At 31.8% G+C, this 23,600-nt stretch overlaps 1 protein-coding gene across 5 annotated transcripts; it reads left to right on the plus strand.

Annotated features, from left to right (window-relative positions):
* Nucleotides 1-23,357, plus strand: LOC126748489 (single-stranded DNA-binding protein 3). Of its 5 annotated transcripts, none has more exons than XM_050457753.1 (12): nt 1-584; nt 911-983; nt 1,037-1,098; nt 1,158-1,242; nt 12,859-12,900; nt 13,290-13,373; nt 13,470-13,646; nt 13,745-13,793; nt 14,473-14,502; nt 14,985-15,160; nt 15,385-15,762; nt 19,174-23,357. In XM_050457753.1, exons 1-12 carry the CDS (start codon nt 529-531, stop codon nt 19,276-19,278), a joined length of 1,317 nt encoding a protein of 438 aa, XP_050313710.1. In that variant the 5' UTR covers nt 1-528; the 3' UTR covers nt 19,279-23,357. The 5 variants fall into 5 exon arrangements, with proteins under 5 accessions (XP_050313710.1, XP_050313709.1, XP_050313713.1 ...); XM_050457752.1 differs by having other exon boundaries at nt 2-584; nt 14,973-15,160; XM_050457756.1 differs by having other exon boundaries at nt 2-584; nt 14,973-15,160; nt 19,434-23,357.
* Nucleotides 23,358-23,600: the final 243 nt, after the last annotated feature.

Below are 23,600 nucleotides of genomic sequence, written 5' to 3' on the forward strand. Positions count from 1 at the left end.
CGCACTGGTCTTAAAGCTTATTACAGACAACAAATAGGGTCGTTGCCATAGAATGCCAGTACTGCAAGAATAAAATATATATTTGGCGGTTTCTGAATGTATTTAAAAGTAAAAATTCTGGGTATATCCGAAGGTGTCGTGTGTAATTTGTAATTGTGGGTTAGTTTCTAGTAAAGGACAACAAAGGAGCCACTGATGCGATAGTCATTTGTAACGGGACGTTCAGCTAACGCATGCCCGCAGCTTGCTAGCCCAATGATAATTTTGTAGCGGCGTCAAGTAAGAAATATAATTCGATGTGTTGTGTCGAGTTTTCTGTGTGAATCCGGGATTTTGCAGTGTTCACGAAATAATTTCAATTATGATTTTACGCGTGAAGTGATCTTAACTGTGAACCAAGTGAAATAGAACCATGAACCACCGCATTTATCATGTAGGACCAGAATTGTGTAAATAAAATCCTATATCAAGTAACACTGCATGTAGGTTACGTTCGCTCAAATACATTTATTTATTTCTTCTTTTAAAATGTATGCTAAGGGTAAAGCATCATCAGTGCCGTCCGATGCACAAGCCAGAGAAAAGTAAGTACTCTTTAAAAGTCCTTATTAATTTATCGTAAACAGACTGTTTACCTTGATTTTCCCTGAACATCGATTTCATCTTATTTGTTTATTATTGCGGATACCGCTGTTGCTCAAATTAATAAAAATATAATAAGCCTGAATAAATAATACTAAAAAAGAACACTGTTGTAGGCCGTAAAACTAAAGCAATTCATTGATTGTTTACATTAGAGGAATATACAAAATCCTTGAGAAATTCGGATCTAACCGCATATAAATAGTTTAATAATGCAATGAGCTTTTAAGATCAATTTTTTTTTTAATTTAAAATAATCCACCTGCAGGTTGGCTCTATACGTTTACGAATACCTGCTACACGTTGGTGCACAAAAGGCAGCACAGACGTTTTTGTCTGAGGTAAGCGCCTACAGTAAATTCATAACCCGAAAAAAAGACTCAAATTTTTTTAGATTCGATGGGAAAAGAACATAACGTTAGGAGAACCCCCAGGATTTTTACATTCTTGGTGGTGGTAGGTTATTTTCTTAAACAATATGTCAACGGTATTTTAAATAAATCCAATATTTTTAGTGTATTTTGGGATTTGTATTGTGCGGCCCCTGAAAGAAGGGACACTTGCGAACATTCATCGGAAGCGAAAGCTTTCCACGATTACGTGAGTATCCCATCCATGCTCCTCGTATTTTCAGCCGATCAATACTTGGGTAAAGAGATGGCAACGTCGCGAGAATATACGCGTTTGACCAGGTGTAATCGTCCAATTCGGTACTGGATGTGGCTGAATTTGTTTTAAGCATACTACTTCTAGTTTTTCTGTGGCAATACACGTGCGGGATCTTTTACCACTTTTAGCAGTGCATGTAAAGCCTTTATCATATTCACTTGTTCAGTCGGCCGGTAATGGCTGATGCGATAACCTTATTACTTTATTTTTAACGATAAGTATTTGTTTGGCCGACATTCTTACGGAGTAACTTGAGGACCTTGAGTTTTTATCTACTTACCAAGCTCGAAACAGCGATATAGTAGTTTTGAAATTCAGGTGACTGAATTTCTGCTGTAAATTTACAACTCGAATACTCCCAGAATTATTTCATTTTACATAAAATCCTTGTCCAAATTGTCATTTTTTTTTCGTTTCAAGTTCGATCGTAAAGTTTCCCCCAACATGCGTACTTGCTGCGCCGGTTAAATATAAATAAATACGGTCTAGTTCAATGTTTAGTGGTTACATGTCATGTTTGTCAATCATTTTAAAGAACAGTCTTAGAAAATACCATACCTATTCAATTATGAAATATTCCCAGTCATTATTATGTTGAAATATTCAAGTTTTTAACAGTGACGATAAAATGGGTAATCTCTAAAATTATGGGTCAAATTCAAGTAGCTTATAGAGGAGTTCACTCCTGATAAAAAAAGTTCATATGAGAACTACCTCACCCTTTCAATTAATTTTTATTTTTATCTTTTTTTTTTAATTACAAAAAACCTTGCCTTAAATAAAAACCAATCGTAAACAACACAAGGATATTTTTAAATATTTGTTAGAAGTAAATAGCAAGCTTGTTGCCCTTTTATTTGCAGTACATTTGTAGATGTTTTTAGGATTCCAGAAAACCTTAGGGGTTAATTTATTTTTTTATTAATATAAATAAATACAGTCTAGTTCAATTCAGACAGTCTATGAAAATACCATATTAAATTAAAAAATATTCCCAGTCATTATTATGTTGAACTATTCCAGTATTTAACAGGGACAACAAAAAGGGTAATCTCTAAAATGATGGGTCAAACTGAAGCAGTTTATAGAGGAATTCATTCCTGATAGAAAAGTTCATATAACTTGAAGCTCAATTCCTCATTGTTTTCAGTTAATTTTAATTTTTATCATTGTTACAAAAAACCTTGTTGTGTTATACAAAAAAAATTGTAACTAACCCAAGGACATTTTGAATAATTTGTTAGAGGTAAATAATAAGCTTGTTGGTATTTTATTTACAATACATTAATTTAATAATTTTTTTAGGATTTCATAAAGCCTTAAGGGCTTAATTCCTTTTTTATTATTACAAGTAAATATGATCTAGTTCAATTCACACAGCCTAAGAAAATACTATTTTTTTTTAAATATATTCCCAGTCCTTATTATGTTGAAATATTCAAGTTTTTAATGGTGACAATAAAATGGGTAATCTCTAAAATTATGGGTAAAGCTGAAGTAGCTGATAGAGGAGTTCTTTGGTAATAAAAAAGTTCATATAACTTGTGGCCCAATTCCTCACCCAATTTTGGTGATTAAAGAAAAATCCTGTTGCAGTTATTTATTTTAGTGAATTAAATATCTCATAATAATGTGCTCAATTATTGAAAAGAAGAAAAAAATAGACTTGTTCACAGATTCAGAAGAAATATGAACTTAAAACAATACCTTTCATTATACAGGGTGTCTCAAAGTTGACACCTATGCTTTTGGAATTATATACAGGAAACTATTACAAGTTGAAAAATAAAAGGAAAACATTGTCGATTCTTCTTTGTAATCAAGTTATTTAAAAAAAAAACAATAAATTATACTGTATTATCAATGAATTATTTTATTAACAATAACCTTCAATTAATAAGAAAAAACAAATGGTCTCATAAAATGTGCTCAGATCAATTGCCTCCTACTTCAACTACTACAAACATTTACCCCATGAATCATGGAAGCATGAATGTTCTGTAGAATATTTTTATTTATTTAAGCCACATCAGCATGAATTCAAGCTACAACATTTTCAGGATCTACAATGCCTCAGAAAAGAAATCCAAGAGATTCAGATCTAGGGATCTAGGTGGCCATGGTGTAGGGCCAAATGCACCTGCTAAAAAAATATTACTTTTTAATTAAATAAATTATTTGAAAATATCTCAATTTACCTATTAGAAACAAAGCTGATGTTAGTCGGTCCAGCAGAAGACATATTCCAATCACATTAATATTTAATAACCGAGCCCAAATGTTATGTATATTAAGTGACGGTTTTCATTTCTCCATTCATGCAGGTTATGTATGATACCAGTCTCAGTAAAAGTATATTCATCAGTCCACATAATATTTTCAATAAAGTGTGGATTATTATTTAGGTTCTGCAACAAAAATTTACATGAAGCTCACTATCCCCTTCATGCAAAACTTGAACTGTTTGAGGTCTAAATGTATAAAGACCATTTCACCTTAATAATCGGTGAGCTGCATCTTTTTGGAAATGAAGTTGGGATTCTATAATTTGAAGACTTGTACTTAGTTCCATCTCCACAAATTCGAGAATGTGTTCTTCTTGAGCGACCCTTAGTATAGGTGGACTATCTGCCTGTTTTTTTTCATGGATTTAAGTCACCTGTTTCCAGTAATCTGTGGTGTTACATATCCACATATTTATCCATTACTGTAGTGCCGTGCCATTTAACACCTACAAAAAATAAAGAAATTATTGTTTTCAGTCTTTCAGTTTCAGTCAGACAGAATAATAAATACATCGCTATAGCAAGGTAAAATTTATATAAAAAAAACGGCGGCTATCTTAAAGTAAAAAGCATTATTTACATTTCAAGTCATAACTCTATAAAGAAAAAGAATCGGATTTTTTTTTCTGGCTTTTAAAGTTGTAATAGCCTCCTGTATATAATGCCAAAAGCACTGGCGTCAATTTTGAGACACCCTGTATTTACCGCAAAATATCTTGGAGTAACGATCGACTTACGGTTGTGAAACTCTTCAAAATTTCGTGTACCTACATACAGACAACTTTCCTAAAAAATTAAGATTATTAATGCATGTTTTTAAGGAAGCTAAGGAAATTCTATCTGCTTAACTTTTGAAAATCTTTATTTTTCTTTGGTACAATCATTGCTCAGCACTTATATTGAGCACTTAAATTCACTTGAAATTCCTCACAAGAGCATAATTAAACTCATTTTTTAATTTAAATCCACGCTTTTCCTCGACAGAGCTCTTTTAACAGATACACATACATTAAGCAAATATTTTACAGACAATCTATACGTCAATTAATAAAAAACAAAATATTAGAACAATCTTCAACTCAAAATCAGGAACATAACACCCAATTTCAAGCTCAACTAAATATTTATAACAAGGAGACAGGGTAGAATTATTGGACAACAAAGCTATCGTTATGCTAAAAAATAATAAATCAGAAGAATTTCAAGAAAAAAATTAGCAAATGGTTAATTTCAACAATGTTTACTTTTCCATAGTTTTCAAAAAGATTTTAGCTTATTGAAAAAAAAGCAGAAAGGGAGAAAGAAAGAAAAAGAAAATATTACAAATGAAAAAATATAATATAAGTCACAGAAATAGGACATTTCATATGATTTGTAAAACTGTTTATTATTGTACTATAATTTTATTTCCAAATAAATACATATTTTGTTTAATCCTAAGTTCAAAAATTTTGCAATAAAATAATAGATTTTAGGTATAACAGATTTTTTTATATACCCACCCAGGAGCTGAGGTTTTATCAATTAATCAACGTTAAATTGAACCAACGTTTGGTAGTTAAATCTACTACCCCTATCAAGGTAATTAAATTAAAAAAATTATATAAAACTACTTATCTTTTTTTATATCTCTTTGCTACTTCTCAAAATAATTAATCAAAGACTTTTTTTTTAAATTGACACTTGTTTGACTTTGATAAATTGTTTTCGAAAAGTAAGTTGAGAGTGTTCTTAATAAGTGTTGGTCTATGGTAAATTCTAGATTCAAAATTTTATAAATCTTTGTTTTTTATTCAAATATCAAGAAAAGCAAGCTGACCATCAGCCTCCTTTCGAGAGTAAATTTCAATAAATATATTACCTAAAATTGGTGAAAGAGTAGGTTTTACACAATAGGTTAAAAGTTCTAAAATAGCAGTGCACATTTAGTGTTCTGCCAAATTATTAGCTGTCTCTAATTTATTTTTAACAGTATTTGGTAAAAGTTTTGTCAACTGAGACATTAGTAAAAAGACTTACGTCAAAACTTACCAAAAGATAATGTGGGTTAAAGGAAATTATAGAAAGTTTTTCTAAAAAGTGTTATGAATTTTTAATGTATTATTTAGAATTATTAGTGTATGGATATAAAATATTTAAAACATGTTTTGCAAGAGGATGAATAGGTGAGTGTATCCTGCTAAATCAATTTTTTCTAAATACGCGAAGAAGTCTATTTTCTTCTTCTTTTCAATAATTGAGCATATGAGATAGTATGTAGTATTGGCTAAATTGATATTTATTGAAATAGTGACGTAATACCAAACAAAATAAGTATCTAATTATGAATTCGTGACAACAATATAGATTTTACTTAAACCCTGTTTTGTTACACGAAAAAACTCGTAAACAACCCAAGGACATTTTTAATTACTTATTAGAAGTAAATAGCTTCTTGGTCCTTTATTTGCCATACACTTGTGGATTTTTCTGAGTTCCAGAAAACCTTAGGGCTTAATTTTTTATTAATATATACGGTCTAGTTCAATCATTTTGCGTCTAAGAAAATACCATATATATCCAATAAAAGTATATTCCAAGTCATTAATATGTTGAAATATTCAAGTTTTTAACAGTGAGAACAAAATGAGATATCTTTGAATATTTCATTGTAAAAAATCAAAGGTCAAACTGCAGCAACTTCCCTTTGCTATTTATATACTAGGCACTGAAAATCCAGACCCACATACACGGTCAAAACACGTGCATTCACACACATATACAGGTCTGGCAAACTCAGGTCTTGAGTGCAGAACTCAATCAATAGTAACAAACATTGTCGAGAACTTCTTGTAAAAAACAATTCCAGCTAGGTTTGATGACTGGTTTTCACATGAATTTCATGTCTGATCATAACTTACAATGCGTTTTGAATGTCGGTTTGAATAGTTGGATTGGAAGTTATCATACATATTATTTTATACACCAGTTCATTCCTGATAAAAAAGACCACATAATGTAAACCTTTGTTTTGTTATACACAAAAAATCGTAAACAACCCAAGGTTTAATTATTTATTAGAAGTAAATAACAAGCAATCTTTTATTTGCAATACATTTGTAGAATTTTTTTCGGGAGCTCCAGAAAACCTTAGTAGGGCTTAATTTCTTCTTTTTATTTATTTTCTTTAAAAAAAGTTAATTAATAATAATACTAATAATAATAAACTGGTTTATTTATTTCAAACAAGATAAATACTTAAAAAAAAATTGTATAATACAAAATAAATAATGTTATTGAATTAAAAGCTGCATCAGTTCGTTCTGATGGAGATTGTTGCTAGCGCCAAAGATTCATTAATAAATAGTTTTATTTCTTACTCAGAATATTTAATTATGCTTTTAACAATCAAAAATAGGACAATAACATACTTTTAATAAGAACTCATTCAGTTCTTGTTCATAATTACATCAACATCTTAAATTCCTGGCATATGAAAATATCTTTTTGGCTTTTTTAATATTAAATTTTCTTTACATTTCATGCTATAGACTTCATATATTTTGTGTTTGGGCCACAGTGCTTTATAGCATTATTATGTTCTAAAGTCAAAGAAAACAATTTTTCTTATGTTGTATCATTCAGGGTGCAGTTATATATACTTCTTATAACCAAGCCCAATATAACTTTTTTCAAATAATTGGGTAATAATCTGCTTGTCTATTTAAGGAAACGTGTATAATGGATCAATAAGTCCTCTAAATTCTCCATAAATAGCTCGGAAGCACATGTGCTTGTTAATTAACCCTCCGCATTTCAATCTAAGAAAATAACAAAACATGTGCCAATGAGTTCTTAGATGTAAATGTTTTTTTGACATGATTTAAGGTACCGGAATGAAGAACTTTCTGAAAAATATATTTAGCCAGGAAGTCAACCTAATTATATTTTTCGACTAATGTTTTCAGCATAAACAATGTTGAAAATATTGCTTTTCCATTAGAATGACGCTGGGCACAGAATATTTTATTTAATTTGTCTTGAAATTAACAAATAAGTTGTATGACCAAAAGACTTGATTATTAACATAATTCTGGTTTTATAAAGTAGTTGCAGGCCCCACCTACTTAATATCACTGCCAGTATGTCAATATTTATATTATATAATGATAAGATAAGGGACAAAAGGCAAGCAATGAAAGATTGATTCATGAAACATACTGTATAGGCATATGAATTTTATGTGGTGAATAAGGCATTTCACTTACTAAAAATACTAGGATTCTTGTAGGCATAACAGAGCAAAGTGTTTTTTGGCCTAAATTTTGGGAATGAGATTGCACTATCACTCCTGAAGTTATGAGGAACTGTGATGCAAACTGGAGCAATGGGATATTTTTAGAAATTTTATTAAGTGCAAACTTAAAAATGATTAAAAAAAAATATATATATTTCCCGAACTGGTGTAATTCAAGTTACAAAAAACAGCTTAACATTATTGAAACCGCATTACTTTTAAGTCATTAGCGGTTCTAAAAACTGTAAATTGAAAATAGTATGCTGCACATTATATGAACTACTGATAATTTATTCAAGATGTTCTACATTTCACCCGTTAAACAGTTATTTAATTATCTATTATTATTAAAATACTTTCACGAGTAAGTATATAAAGTTTGAAAAACTTTATACACATCAGCTATGAAGACAGTCAATTCATGGTTACTTATTTCACTGATGCAAAACTGTATATTAGTGCTTTCTATTCTGTTATGGCCGGTACTATTTTTACCTTTCACCAGTCGCCAGTTTTCGAGCACCGCGCAGGTGCCAAAGTTGACGAATTAGATACCTGCTTGCACACATTTTGTTATTTACGCTTCCCAGAGACAAAAGCTTCGAGAATCACACAAACCGTTCGGAAACAATAAAATGCAATGGTTAAAATACAGGTAGTCGTTAACCAGAATGGAGGTCTCGCGAGTTAGGCTGTGATTTATTAAATAACCTGTTCTGAAAATTGCTTTATAAGAGTATAATGGAATAAATAATATCACTTCATATAAGGTTAATAAATTTATAAAATCAATCAAAAAATGGAAACCAAATTTCTTTGCAACTTTGGTTAATTCAAATGGGCAAATTAAAACGTGCCATTGCCATAAAACATTCACCAAATGTACAATGTACAAACAATGCACGTACTTGGAAATATGTTTCTGATTGACAAGTCTTGGTGTTTTACGAATTTATGTTTTGGGTATTTAGACCTAAAATTATATTTAAATAAATTTGAAATAATTATGAAAAAGTAATAAATTTTGCTATTTGCAAGCTGCCCACTAGAACCGATAGATACACTTGAATTTTGAAGTTATGTTTTAATTGTGTCCTCTGTTATTTTTCACATTTAAAAATTCCAAACTGTCAAGTGTCACTTATGACTTTATTAAAGATTGCATTTTTCTTGAAAATTTGTTAATGTTCGAATATTGGTTTAAGATAGGATACCATTGGTTAAATATTTATTGTCACCGGGATAAACCCAATATTACAAAAAATATTGTAAAAGAAATAAAAAATATAATACAGGATGCACTAAACCTAACCCATTAAATCTTTACAAGGAAACATCAGTATCACAATATTACAGAGATTCATAGATAAGCTGTAAGAAGCTAAACAGTATTAATAATGAAGTAAAGGAGTTTAGGTAATGAATGCTGATTGGCCAATCTAATAATTCGTGCTAAAAAGGAATTGTGACCATAATTCATGCGATATCTAGAACAGTAGAATGGTACTGCCTGCCTAGTTTGTTGGGATTTAACATAAAGACCTATTTTATGTAAAAGTAAAGGGCAGTAGTTTATAGAGTGAAGAATATCATTAAGCACGGTTAAGTCTTTGTATTGGCGACGAGTTTCCAGATTTTTGAAATTTAGGGATGACTCAATTCTCATACAGATAATTAATAAACAGTCCATTCTGTTAAAAAACCGCATATGGTACAAATGTGTGCTTCATACTTTCATTTTATGAATATGTTCACTATAGTAAGGAACCAAACACAAGAACTGCATTCAAATGTGAAGTACCAGTGAAGAGGATAGCAAATGGAGGGAAGCAATATTAAGAAAATCCCAAGAACTCCTTTTAATAAAACCAAGCATCTGGAACAATTTAGTTACTACATTTAAAATATGTGGAATGAAGCTCAGACTTAAGTAAAACTCTCAGTATCCTGATTGACACATTCTAGCATGTATAATATCATCAATGAAATAAGAGTGATTCCAAGGTACCCTGGTACTACTTATTAAATCATATTGAATAACATATCTAGTCAATTTAAGTCCATACCATTCTTAGAGGACCATCTTACTAAATCTCATATGACTCATAACCAAGCAGTTAAAGTTAAACCGATGATTTACCCTGTCAAAGGCCTTGGAGAAGTTAGTCTATAAAACATGTACTTGACACCTGTCCACCAAGGACTCAATCAGGAAATCAACAAAAGAAAGGCCTTTCATTTCAACAGAATGCCCAGCAATGAAACCAAATTGCTGATCCAATAATTGACTCTGAAGAGCAGGAAGAACAAATCCTTCAAATAATTTTGGGATGTACAAAGCATACTTACTAATCTATAGTTGTTGACATGTGAGTTGTCATCTTTTCAGATTTGGTGTTATAAAATTTGTCTTCCAGTAGCCAGGAAATTCCAGGAGTTCAGGGTTAAGTTAATAATAATAATAAGAGGCTGCACTTTTTAAGAAAAATTGATGGAAGACCATCTGATCCAGGGCCATTGCAGGCTCACCTACAAGCTGGATAATTTAGTGTATATATATCAGAAATTAATATTTCTAGATTGGATATATGAATTTTATGAAAAGACAGATCAACAAGTCAAGTGTCAATCAATGGCCTCACTATAGTGCACTCGTAGAAGAGTACATAGGGTATACTTGGCTCTTCTAGAGGGAACAAACTTCCAGAAGTTCTTCAAGTTAGTACCCAGTGACAATTCTGTTGTATAAATATAGTCATTGTGACACTGCCTTTTCAATGATTTACATTGGGCTCTAACATTACAGAAATTTCTATAATTACAATACAATTTGGTATTGACGTACTGTCGTAATCTTTTCAATTATCATAAATTTTTAGTTCTGCAGAAAATTAAACTGGATTCATCAATACATACGTAAATTACTTCATAAAAAAATGTAAATGACAAAGTTGGATGGTATTTGTTGGGTTTGACTATTGACCCCTCTGCTATGAAGATTTCCAGATTTTGATCCTGTAAGATTAAATTGACTTCAATTGGAACATTGTTTACCTAGTATAGACCATGAAATGATAGACATTGTTTCCAATGTATCTACTTCATTAGCGAGTTATAGCGACAGAACCGTCTTCTTCATCAGACAATCAACAATGGGGCAAGTTAAAGTCAACAAGTTACGGCGAAAAATATCAAGTCTTTCCACGGATTGGCTGAAAGCTGCATAGCACTCCAGAGAAAATATGAGAGCAAAATATCCAGTTCCAATTATGAATAATATAAGTACAATAAGTACACCTCTACCTCTAGAGTACACATTAGTTCCAGCAGACCTGTTTTTCCTATAAATATTATAGCCGTAAAGATGTAATTCACTATCGGAGAAGTCGCTCGTTAACCAGGTCTCATCTAATAGAATAATACTATATTGGGAGTCAATAAATAATACTGTATCAACAGTATTATTTATTATCTTACAAAATTATCCTCGATTGCTAATAAAATGTCGTAGAGCATTTATTCATGCGGTGAAAGTGGTGAAAAAACAACATATGGTAAGCCTTGAAAGAAGATCTTATAAGGCTTAACAAGCAATTGCCAGTAAAATTTCAACAAATCTTTATAAATCAATAATTTATTCCAGGCAATTGAAGTCATTTTAAATCTCTTTTAAAGGCTTTTAGAATTTAGGAAGACGTTTTAACTACCTGAAAAAGTTCAAAAATGTATTACTGCAACTGCCCGGACAATTTGGAAACATAATTATTTTATTGCCTGGAAAATAAACACTTATAAAGAGTCTGGAAAAATGCCTCAATTTCCGGGAAGGAAAAGGAATTTTGTTGTTGTACGTCAATGGTAAAAATTGTACGTAAAAAACTAACGTTATTTGCCCAAAAAAGTTAAACATTTACCACTAAAAGTGTTAGGAAGTTACTTTGAGGCATTTAGAGTCAGGTATTTCTAGGCATTTGAAGTCATTTACTGACTTTGAACTCATCCAGTTTTCAATTTTTCACGCAATTAATGCAATTTTTTTATCAGTTTCAGGTATTTTATTTAATTACTTTTAGGCATTTTTAGTAAATTATTTAGATCTTTCAAGTTAAGTTTTAAGGCAAAAGGGTCTTTTTTGTTACTTTTTGGTACATGTTACAACTGAAACTTTTTAGTACTTTGGTTCGAAGACCTCTAACAATTGGAAATACAATAGAAGGGTTCTTCTAGTTTTTTGGACACAGTTTTAGCGTTGCCTTTGATATTTATATATTTTGGGATCAGATTGCTCTCCGCATTTTGTAGTGAGGTTTTGATTTTATTTTTTAAATTATTACTGTATAGTTAGATCATTATTTATAATACTTTCCTAGGATCTGTTCATATTTTTTTTTATTACCCAATATTAACAGATACTCAACGTTAATTTACTCTGACCATATGTCATTGGTAACAATTCTACGGGCTTGTGAGTCAACACTAAAATTCTTTAGCCATTGATATTGGGTCTTGTTTCTTCTTACGTTCTTAATTGCCATTTTGCCCTTCTTCTTTATGTATGACATGTATAATGGGCTTAAACTTCTAAAAATAGATAGAAAATTATTGAAGCTAGAAACTCAATAAAATAATCAGTTCTGGAATTTTTTGCACGAATATCTGAAATTAAATTCAATCAATATAATATTGAAAAACATGAAAAAAGTCGTTTTCATTTAACATCGTGTGTATAAAACTAGAATTCACGTGTCGCCTAGGTTATATGCTCGAGTCGGCAAAAACCATACATTTCTCTCTTTTTAAAACGCTTCCCGTTCGGAAAATTGAATTGAAGCAAAGCAACGCGCATGCCGGTCGAGAGTTTTCGCATGAAAAACAAATGCCCGGAAAATAAAATTTCCGCGCGACGTTGCCATCTCCAACGCCGGTTCGAGTCGGTTTTTCAAATATTTACATTAGCAACTGTATACTAACTTTTATAACTTTTAGGGTTTTGTGAATTCTGGATATGGAGTTAATGGAATCGCACATGTAAGTATTTTTAACTTTATGTAAATGATCTAAAAATGAGCATCTCCTATTACAAGTTTATAACCCTTAAATTGAAATCGAATGGATAGCTTATTTTAGCTTATTTTCAACCAGTTTCCGTTTCTTGAAAATCGAACAATTGAACTAAATTGTAGAAATAAAAAAAACTACAATTGCATGTGACTTTATAATGGCAAAACACAAATAAATTGCCAAACCATGTTGTTAATTGGTTATCAACAAATCTATAGAAGAAATAAATTTCTTAAAAGGTGAGAAAATAAAAGTTTCTCTAACGGGTATCGTATACTTACTGTAAATACTAATAAGGAACAATATTCACAATATAACCAATAAAACTTTAATGAAAACCGCTTTTTTTTCCTTAGAACACGGGACCTGCGCCAAGTCCTCTGGGACAAATGCCCGCCGATGGAATGCCAGGTGGTCCCATACCTCCAGGTTTTTTTCCTGTAAGTACGACCCTCTTTTGAAGTACATATTATGTAAATAACCGAATCAATGTAGATGCGCTAGTGCTCTATACCAAAAATTAACTTTTCTTGTAGAACTCAACGTTGCGACCCTCACCCCCTACTCACCCGTCAAGTCAGCCGTCTCCTCACTCACAACCCCCACCCCCGCACTCCAACATTATGACGTCACAGCCTTACCTGACCCCACGATATCCTGCGGGACCACGACCCGGAGTCAGAATGCCTCAGATAGGAAGCGATTTTAATGGAGTATGTACCTTACCTTCCAGAATCACTTTTTTACCCTTTTATTCGAAAGAAAAGGAATTGTCAGATAAGCTAATTGATGTAATTTTTTTAATTTCTAGCCCCCTGGACAACCACTTATGCCGAATAACATGGACCCGACCAGACAAGGTATAAAGCGACAAGCTCCTATAGTATTTAATTTTTAATTTTTGAACTTAACAAAAATTCTTTGATTTTTTAACACCTTATAGTCACAGAGTGGCGAAATTTGGAATGACATTTACTAACAGTAGTATTCGACAGTTTTTTTAATGCTTTAATTTATATCAAGGCAAGGGAGCATCCAGAGACATTTCCCTATTTCCAATTTTAACTAGCTTATTGATATAGCTTGAGATAATAAAGCCAGAAGAAATATTTCTGGTTTTTCTAATCGCAATTCCATTATCATCCATTAATATTTAAATGTCATTTGTAACTCTTACTGGAAGCGTAAAATGTAATATTTAAGCATTGTGATCTACATCTAGTTTGCTCACCCCTCGAAGGAGAAAAAACACCCCATTTAATAATTGAACACATCCAGATTAAACAATTTTTACAGGCTTACATAATAATCTAAAACAAAATCAAACACTACCGGATAGTAGGTGATTTGGGATCTCCAGAGATTGTTAGGTCAACTTTTTGGCTGTAAGGTGTGAAGAGACAATAAGATAATAATACAAAGTAATATTTGAAATTAAGGAAGTAACAAGTTAAAATTGAAAAGAGCCAATTGCACAACAAAGCATGAAAGCCCATTTCATGATTTGCCTCATGTAATGCATCTATTTCTTGTCTCCAGGTGATGGCGGAGATTTTGTAGGTTGGCAAGGTAGGCAAATTGCTCTCCTTCACCATCACACTCATACGCATACACTCCTTGCTTGCTTCGCTTCTTTTAAATAAAAAAAGGGTCCTATAGCTTTTCCAAATTCCATACAAACAAGTCTTCTATTCAGACATTACTTTAGCACTCTATTTAAATTAGAATAGCAAGAATGTAGATGTCACTAACAATTTTCTAAATTTATTCAAAGACATTAAATTAACTAAACCGACCCTTATAAATTTGCTTTACGGAAAACCATTAGTAAAATAAGCCCCGAAATGATTCACTCTAAAACAAGAAATGGCTGCAAAGTCACTAGTAGATAGACAAACATCTCATCATCAGCAGTCAGCCTTTTTTTCCTTATTTTACTACTGTGCTTGATTTTCCTAGGGTGCTAGCATGTGGTGTCGTTGCTATTACATTCAAACAGATTCATTTAAAACATTTAAGACTTATTGCGACTCTCTTAGGCCCCCCGACAGCAATGAATAGAATGAACCCTCCGCGAGGGCCTTCGATGGGGCCCCTAGGTCCGAGCTCCTATGGTCCTGGACTTAGGGGGCCCCCGCCCAACAGTAGTCTCGGACCTGGAGGACCTATGCCTCCCATGACCATGACACCTGGAGGACGACCCCAATGGCAACCTAATACGTCGACAGTAAGTATAATTTTACCCACACAAGTTATTAACTAAAATATTGGGTTCCTCCTACTATGTCTGTGCTTCTTTACTACCACTGTAAAATTATTTAAAATTCCACAATTCTGCTAGTGAATCAACTGGAGAGAAATGTAAACATTGTTAATAATAGACGGATGATGCACCTGTTAAATTAATTTTTTTCATGACTTCAATTCTAAATATAGATTCTGAACTTCCAGCCAATGAACTACTCATCATCATCACCCGGCAACTACGTAGGTGGTCCCCCGGGATCAGCAGGTCCAGCTGGTCCAGGAACGCCGATAATGCCCAGTCCGCAAGATTCAAGTAATTCTGGAGGGGAAAACATGTACACGTTAATGAAACCAGCAGTAGGAGGAAATATGCAAGGAGACTTCCAAATGGGCGGAGGGCCAGAAGGGGGAGGTCCGATGGGTCCCATGGGTCCAAACTCGATGGGACCTGTCATAAACGGAGATGGTATGGATGGAATGAAGAATTCGCCGGCTAACGGAGGTCCCGGTACGCCGAGGGAAGACAGTGGAAGTGGTATGGGTGATTACAACCTTGGAGGTTTCGGCGGACCGGGAGAAAATGTAAGTAGTCTGAATGGAGGTTTTTTTTGGTCGCGAACTAAGTTTAAAGTATAACACCAGCAATACGTCGTTTTGAGGTTTACCATTGGTCCTTGTAGTTTAAAGATTACCAGCAGTTCTTTTTTATTTTTGGCTTTTTAAGAATACGTCCAATTTTCGTCTAATTCTATCAACTTCATTGAAATCTATGAACTTATTATAAGTTCGAAATATTTATCCATTATTCTCATAGAGATTTTTGATATATAACAAGGAGACACTAAACTCAAAGCCAAGGTCTCATAAATACAGCGTTATTTGTTAGGTTACGTTACGCGTTTCGTCTTATAGCATCATCAGACCTAAATTAAAACTAGGTAGCTATGGTTAAATATTAATTTACAGGAAAAACATACCTCACTTAAGCACAATGACACAGCAAAAAACACTTATGGTAACATATAGTTAAAATAAAAATAATATCCACAACATCGGGTATCGTTATTGACTGTAAAAAATATAAACCCTAAAACATGAAAAAAGGTTTTTTTAAAACTGAACGGTGTTCAAACCCCGGGACCGTCGGATCCAAACTCCAAAGCACTAACCTTGTTGCCAAACCAGTTTGAAAAGGACATTCGAGCGTTACATTCATTTATAGGAAGTATTGTATTAACGAAATAAGATTTAAAAAAAAAATTATTGGAGGTTATTAAATATGAGATTGGGTTTAAAATTAAAGACGTCTTTTTTTAGCCCTTTTCTAGTATCCAGAGATCCAGTTTCTTACCTTTCTTACACTCATGTAGTTACATTATCCGACACCGAAAAATTGTGACCAGTGAACAAGAGATGATTTGCAAACGCTGACGAACGCTGTTTCTTTATCATCGGTGTTATACTTGAGAAATAAGCTTAGAGATTCTTTCACTCTAGTTGAAACTCTTCTCCCGGACTGACCAACATATACAGCCGAATATTCCTCACAATTCAAAGAGTAGACCCCCAGATTATAAATCGTTTTATGCTTTGTATTTACCAGGTATTTTTCAAAGTGTTAACAATTTTAAATGTCTAGTTGTTATGAAACGCACTGATTATGTGAAGAAGATCGCCAATGTTCTTGATACCAAGGAGTTTCAATGATCTTACAACATCATTTTTCACCAAAATTAAAGTGTCTTAGATAGATCTTTGTTAACGTTGAAATTCTTCTTGGTTGAATAGAGTTATGAAAAAAGTAACCGGCTTTAAAATCGTTTTTCCAGTAAGAATTCAATTGCTTTTGCTAATTTTTTAAAAGGTATTAATATACCAGACAATGCAATTCTATTTTTGTTAGATCTCAAAAAGCCTTTTCCCAGTATACACTTACTCATTGCATTAAACTAATGGAATTGTTACCGAAAAATTCTAGTATACCTAGGTTGATCTCTTTATAGACTTAACTTGTCTATTAAAAGCGGCTTTAGATATGTGGGCTACTTTTTCAAATTTAATGGAAAAATGTATAAACAGAAAACTAGCTTAGCCATCGAATCATGCCTTTCTCCCTTTTTTGAGTGAAGTTTTTATGAATAACCTAGAGAATAAAATTATGAAAAGCACTTTCACCAGATAGATAGCATACAGAAGATATGTAGGTGTATTTGTGTTTTTTGGGGAGGCAATGAATATCATTTGTCCAGTTTTTTTAAATTTTACAAATAGTCTACACGACAAAATTTCAACCACCATGGAAAAAGAGCATAATAGCAGTTTACCTTTCTTGGACCTGTTATTAAGAAGAAATAATAACAAAATTAAATTCGATATTTAACGAAAATAATCCGCATCATTGATAACATTATACATTTTTCTTCAAACTCGTTATATAGGATGTTCACCCTTTCCAGGGTTAGATCAGCATTCAGTGGTTTTTTGGTGTGTGTCATTGTACTTACCATAGCTACCTAGTCTATTTAAGGTCTGATGATGCCGTAAGATAAAACGCGTAACCCAACAAATAGACTCTGCATTCTCATACTTTGACTTTAATTTTCTCCTTGTTATTATAAGTTTGTTACTTAATGGTATTTCCATGATCTCCCATTTAAGAAAAGTCTGCCGGTAGCTTTCTCTTTAAAGATCTACTTTAAGACCCTCAACCCTCCCTGTAGTTGTAGTATATGAAATTAAAAAAAAATATAGTGCAGTAGTCTTATATGAAATAAAGCCAATATTGCATGCCAGCATGGGCTTTTATAAAATAAAATTAGCCAGTAGAAATTACACTAGAATCTTCAATATTTTATTACAGTTTAAACCCAAATAAATAATCAGCTATTTTTACATTCTCAGTACTTTATATTAAACTGCACATTCGACCTTCGAAATTTTTCCAAAGAGTTGGATGTAAGACTTGATGATCTATAATGCGACATATACCACCCCTGTGAGTACTTTAACTAAAATGGTGTACTAAGTGGTTAAAAGTTGGTTTCACGCGGGAGCAATATATTAGTGAGATATGGGGTAACTCCTATAGCATCATGTGGTATTAGCTTTTGCTCCACATACAATAACTTGATGTAAATTTAGGCAAACGTTAATACCATAACATGCAACTAGGTTTCGGATGCAAGTGATCTGCTTAAAAATTGAAAAGAAAAGCTTTTAAAACACATATGCTTAAAATTTTAACGCTTTTTGTTTGATTAAAGGAGCTATTCATTTTGCTTGTATCGTAATATATTTTAAATATCTGTATAAATTGCTACTAATTTTCTAGGATTATTATATTTGATTTTATTAAGTCATTAGTTCCAGTCGAATTTAAAGATGCTATAGTGTGGAGGGCCTAATTTGTGGAATTCAATTATATTATCTTAATTGCTATTTTTTTAAACCCACTATCGGTCAATAAATGTAAAGTAGTTTGAGTACTAGTAGAAGTTATGTTTTGTTTTATATTATTTTCTTTTTACATATGATCATTTTTATATGACTTAAACAAGACGATATTAAAAGATTTGGGTCATAAAAACTGTGCTTTCAATGCACAGTTTTTTGAAGTCTTAGAGGTGCTTAACATGAAATCGTCAATAAATAACGTTATTATATCGTGTCTACAACGAATTTAGGGAAAATAGTTTCATTAAAATTTATTAGCAATTTTTCGGAAATTTAAAAGTAAAAAAATTAGCTTTATCCATAAACTGCTTTGCCATTATACAATGCTTAAAGCTATTCTAAAAAACTACATTTTTTTTATTTTAATAAACAAAAAAAAATGGGTGTGGATTGTATTTAAGGCTTCTTCTCTCTGCCGTAATGTTATACCCTCAAAAGTGCTTAAACAAGGTCGAATGTGTAAAAAAGAGACGAGAATGGTGCTGGTGCTTGCGCTTTAGTAGACTGACCCTTAACCACTAAAGGTCGCTTTCCTTCCAGGACCAAACGGAATCGGCTGCTATTTTGAAAATAAAAGAGAGCATGCAAGAAGAGGCCAAGAGGTTTGAGAAAGACTCGGATCATCCTGAGTATTTCATGCAATAACTCACCTCGGCTGGCCCAAAATAGGCTGGTGGACTATGCCTCTTCCTTGAACCTAACCTACTAACACGGGCGGTGGTGTGTGAAAAGCAAAAAGCAAAAGCCAACTCTTCGGGCCGCGCCACTAGTCAAGTCATCACTCTTCTATTTGTTTCCAGATATTCCTGTGATTCCACAGCAGGGACCACAGGACTCATCGCACATGTCAAGTTCCTTCATCCTGAAATATTCACACCCTTTTGTCCACCAGCCTAGGCGGGCTGGACCATTCAACTGCGTTCTGTTCTAATCACGGCAACTCAGCTGTGTCAAGAGTCTCGTGCTCCATTTTACTACATTCATTATAGACCATAAAGAGATGTTAAATTCTATTTGTTTTAACATTAATTCTTGTATGCCTATTCATTTTTCCTTCCATGACGATATCTAATTTGGTAACAGCCTTGTAACCTACTCAGCTGCCTATATACACATCCTTTAAATTAATATATATTTTCTTAATTAACAAAGCCTGAATTCTGAAGATTTGTTTGGTAATTAGATTCATATACGGACGATCCATTTAACCTGAGATAACATTTTCCTGCTTAACAAAGAAAGGGTCATTATTGTCAAGAATGTCGCCATTTTCTTTCTTCTTTAGTATTAAGAAATTACTACTTGAAATATGCGGTCCTCGGGTTAAATGGATAACCAAGAATATATTACAGAGAATAACTAATTTTGCTTTGGAACTTCATAGCGATTATTGTACCAAAGCCATACACCCGTAAATGATATTAGATATTATAAATTAAATGTCTGTTGTATATAGTATTGTTTGACTGGCAAATGGACTGATTTACGGAGTGTAGGCTTAATGTTTGTGTATATATAAAAATATTTATTGTGATTTTTTCATGTGAATATAAGCAAAACGCTAGTCAGAACTATCCTTAGTATCAAGTTGGAAGGAAACCTGAAGGCACCTATATGTATAGTTAGGAAGATGGCAGCCAAATCATGTGATAATACATAAAATAACGTGCAAAAACATTACATTACGTCGAAAGTTAATTATGAATTTTGCAAAATAAATTACTAATAAAGTTAAATTTACTTTAAGGCATTTTTTCATGTGTCTTAATAATAACTGGATTTATACGTTTTAATGGTGAAGTTTATACAGTTTTTATTTTATGACAAAACTATACATATCTAGAAACTAGTATACCTAGACATAATGTTTTTCCTTATAACCGCTACTTTTAATATAAATTCAGTAAATAAGTTCCTCATTAAATTTTCCAAAAATACGCAATTGGATCTAGATTTAGACATTTTTAATTTGACATTATGTCAGTCTGGATCAGGTGGATTGTCTGAATATTTCAGCCAATTCCTCTTAGATTTATTAGAATAACTGCCAGTATATTTTATATTTGTCATAACTTAGTTTGTGTTTTAAATCAGTGTAATGATTTGTTTAGCATAACACAACAAACTATTTACTTGACATTATCTGAATTCTTTGGCTGTCACTCTCCTCATAAATTTTTTGATTCGTCTGCATTTTATACACGCTGATAAGATTATTACCGCTGTCTATTTCTATTAAGTTCTTAATGTGTACATATTACATCAAATACTTATTTCTGTTTTGTATAGTAAAATCAGACATAAGTAGGTTGGTTAATAATTCAGTGTTTAAATGCAATTGTGTTTTTTAAGTCTACTAGCATAGCAGCAGTTTGTTTTTTTTTTTGTTAATTCAGAGTGCTTAAATATGATGTGATACGAAAATCGAGAACATTGATGTTAGTAGTCAATTGAAAACTAAGAAGGAATGATATAAGCGTGAAGTTAAAATGTGATATTATTGCAAATGTATCACGCCGATATTGTTCTGTTCTGAAACATTATCGTAATCAGGTTTTGAATTGTAGCGCTGAAAATATATAGCCGAATTATGCAATTTCAGCAAGGCGGTACTTGTTTTCTTGGAGGTGTAAATATGATTTCTTTATTTATTATCCATAATATTGAGCTCATCTCGATTGTGTGAGAATGCTTAGTTATACCGTAAGAGATTAATATATCAACAATCATAAAATGATTGTCACAAGCGAATCTATCCACTATTGATGCATCTTCTACATGTATTATAAATTATTTCAGCTTTAGCAACCAAATTTATTTTTGATGCATCAATGATATTTACTATCGCGATGTAAGGCAAAGAAAGTACCTTTCGCATAAAATCATTTTAGTAAGACTTAATACAAAGAAATGGATGCGTATGATGATAATTCAGTTGATCTTGAAGTGCGGCATTTAAAAATAATAGGTCATTTGTATTATCAGAAGTCAGTTATAAAACCTATTAAATTGGGATATTAATTACTTTTTTTTTGTCTGAATGAGAAAAGAAAAAAATTAATAATTGTACATCATTCAGCCAAGTACCCGCATAGGGTCGAAAATTTTAAATGTAAAAGAAACTGTAACACTATACTAATAAACTAATAGTTAAGGGAAGGAAAGTGTGTTCATTAAGTTCTAAAATATGTTGCGAAAGGTTTTTCAAAAATCCTTTATATGTGTTCTCTGCTCATTCTTTTATTGTAAATGTTTAGAAACATAAGAACAAAAATTATTTGTCAAGTTATTGGACTAATGACATTAAAAATAGTAAATATCAGAAATTGGATTTGTTGTGTTTTAGACAATTCTGTACAGATCTTATAGTATAATCAAACCTTTAAAAATTTGACATCTCTATAAAAATCTGGATTTTCAAATATAGTATGGTTAAACTGTAGTCAAAACGGGGCCGTAAAAAGTGGAAAAATTAGTAGCAGGACAATTCATCCTCACCCACCAAATCCGAGTTTGCGAACTAAATTTCCCAATAAGACCAATTGCTGTTTTGTCACTCGAGTCCATTGGATTAACCGTTAAGGTTAAAAGGTACATTTTCATTCAAATAGTAAAGTTCTAGATAACAATTCTCAATATATTTTATTTATTTATTTTGATTTATAATTAGATTTGTTACTAAAACTTTACCATTTGATTAAAAACCTTCACTTTTTCTGGCATTATTCCAAAAAGGAAGCTTTGTGCGTAAGCTCAGATTTACACGACCTCTACAGAATTTGTCTTACTACTATTTTTTTCAACATTACAGTTTCACTGTACTACTATAGTACAGCCTGTAAAGTTTTTGTTGATAATTTAGTTTCACAATGTAATTACTTAAAATTATAGGCAATTAAAAATGAAAATACCAGTGTGAACTATATGATTGTAGTTTCTACGGCATGGTTTGACTTATGACTTTATTAATTCCATGACGAATCCGATTGATTGAGATATACCGCATTTTATACAGTCTGTATATTTCTCTCAATATAAAATCTTCCATGCTCTTATGTTAAGTTAGGTACTTTATCAGTATTATAATTTAGCCTTTTTCGATTAGGATTTTAAGATGTCTATACTTTTTTGTTTTGTCCATAAAGGCTGAGATTTTATCTTATCCAGTGATTTGGCTGTACTAATTAATTTTTGCAAAACTTAGTTTTTTTTTAAACCCAGTGAATCATGTTTATGCTCTTTAACTACTTGTAATGCATCACAATAGATCTAAAGTAGGATTTTAAGAATTGTAGCTGTACTTTGTCTAATCTTTATATAAATGGATTCGTCTGGATTGATAAAAGCTCCAAAATAGTTATGTAAATACATGCGATAGAAAAATGTTAAGGGCAACGCTCTAGAAAAAACATGTAATTCTAATGACATATACAGGTACATTGTGTATTCTTGATCTATGTATGTACCTCTCCACCTGAGAAAGTTTAATTTTATTGGTAATTATTTTATGATCTTGGACCGTAACTAGGATAAGATGTTAATTTATAAAATATTCTCTTAAAAGTATATACTTAAATTGATTTATTAGACTATTAGTTAGATTATTTCGAATGGGCATGTATGGAAGAGAATGGTTGATATGTGATATGAAATTATTTGTGAAGATGTGAATTATTAATATTATTGTTTTCTTTTTTGTATGGATAATAAATATTAAAAGTTTATTTATTGTTTTATTTGATTAATAAAATTATTCTAACGCCCCATATTTTATTGCCACCTAATTACCGTTTTCAGATGTGGCTCATCAATTAATCATTGTATATACAGGTAAGTAGCAAATAAAATATAGATGATTGATTTATATTCTTATGACAAAATAAATAAAATATACAAATGTTTTTTTTTATAAGCAAGTTGATAAATGGTAAGTAAAATTTACCAATCAAAATTTGCTAGATTATATT

The sequence above is a fragment of the Anthonomus grandis genome, chromosome 22 (assembly GCF_022605725.1).
Source record: "Anthonomus grandis grandis chromosome 22, icAntGran1.3, whole genome shotgun sequence".
In the NCBI taxonomy this organism is placed as follows: Eukaryota; Metazoa; Arthropoda; class Insecta; order Coleoptera; family Curculionidae; genus Anthonomus; species Anthonomus grandis.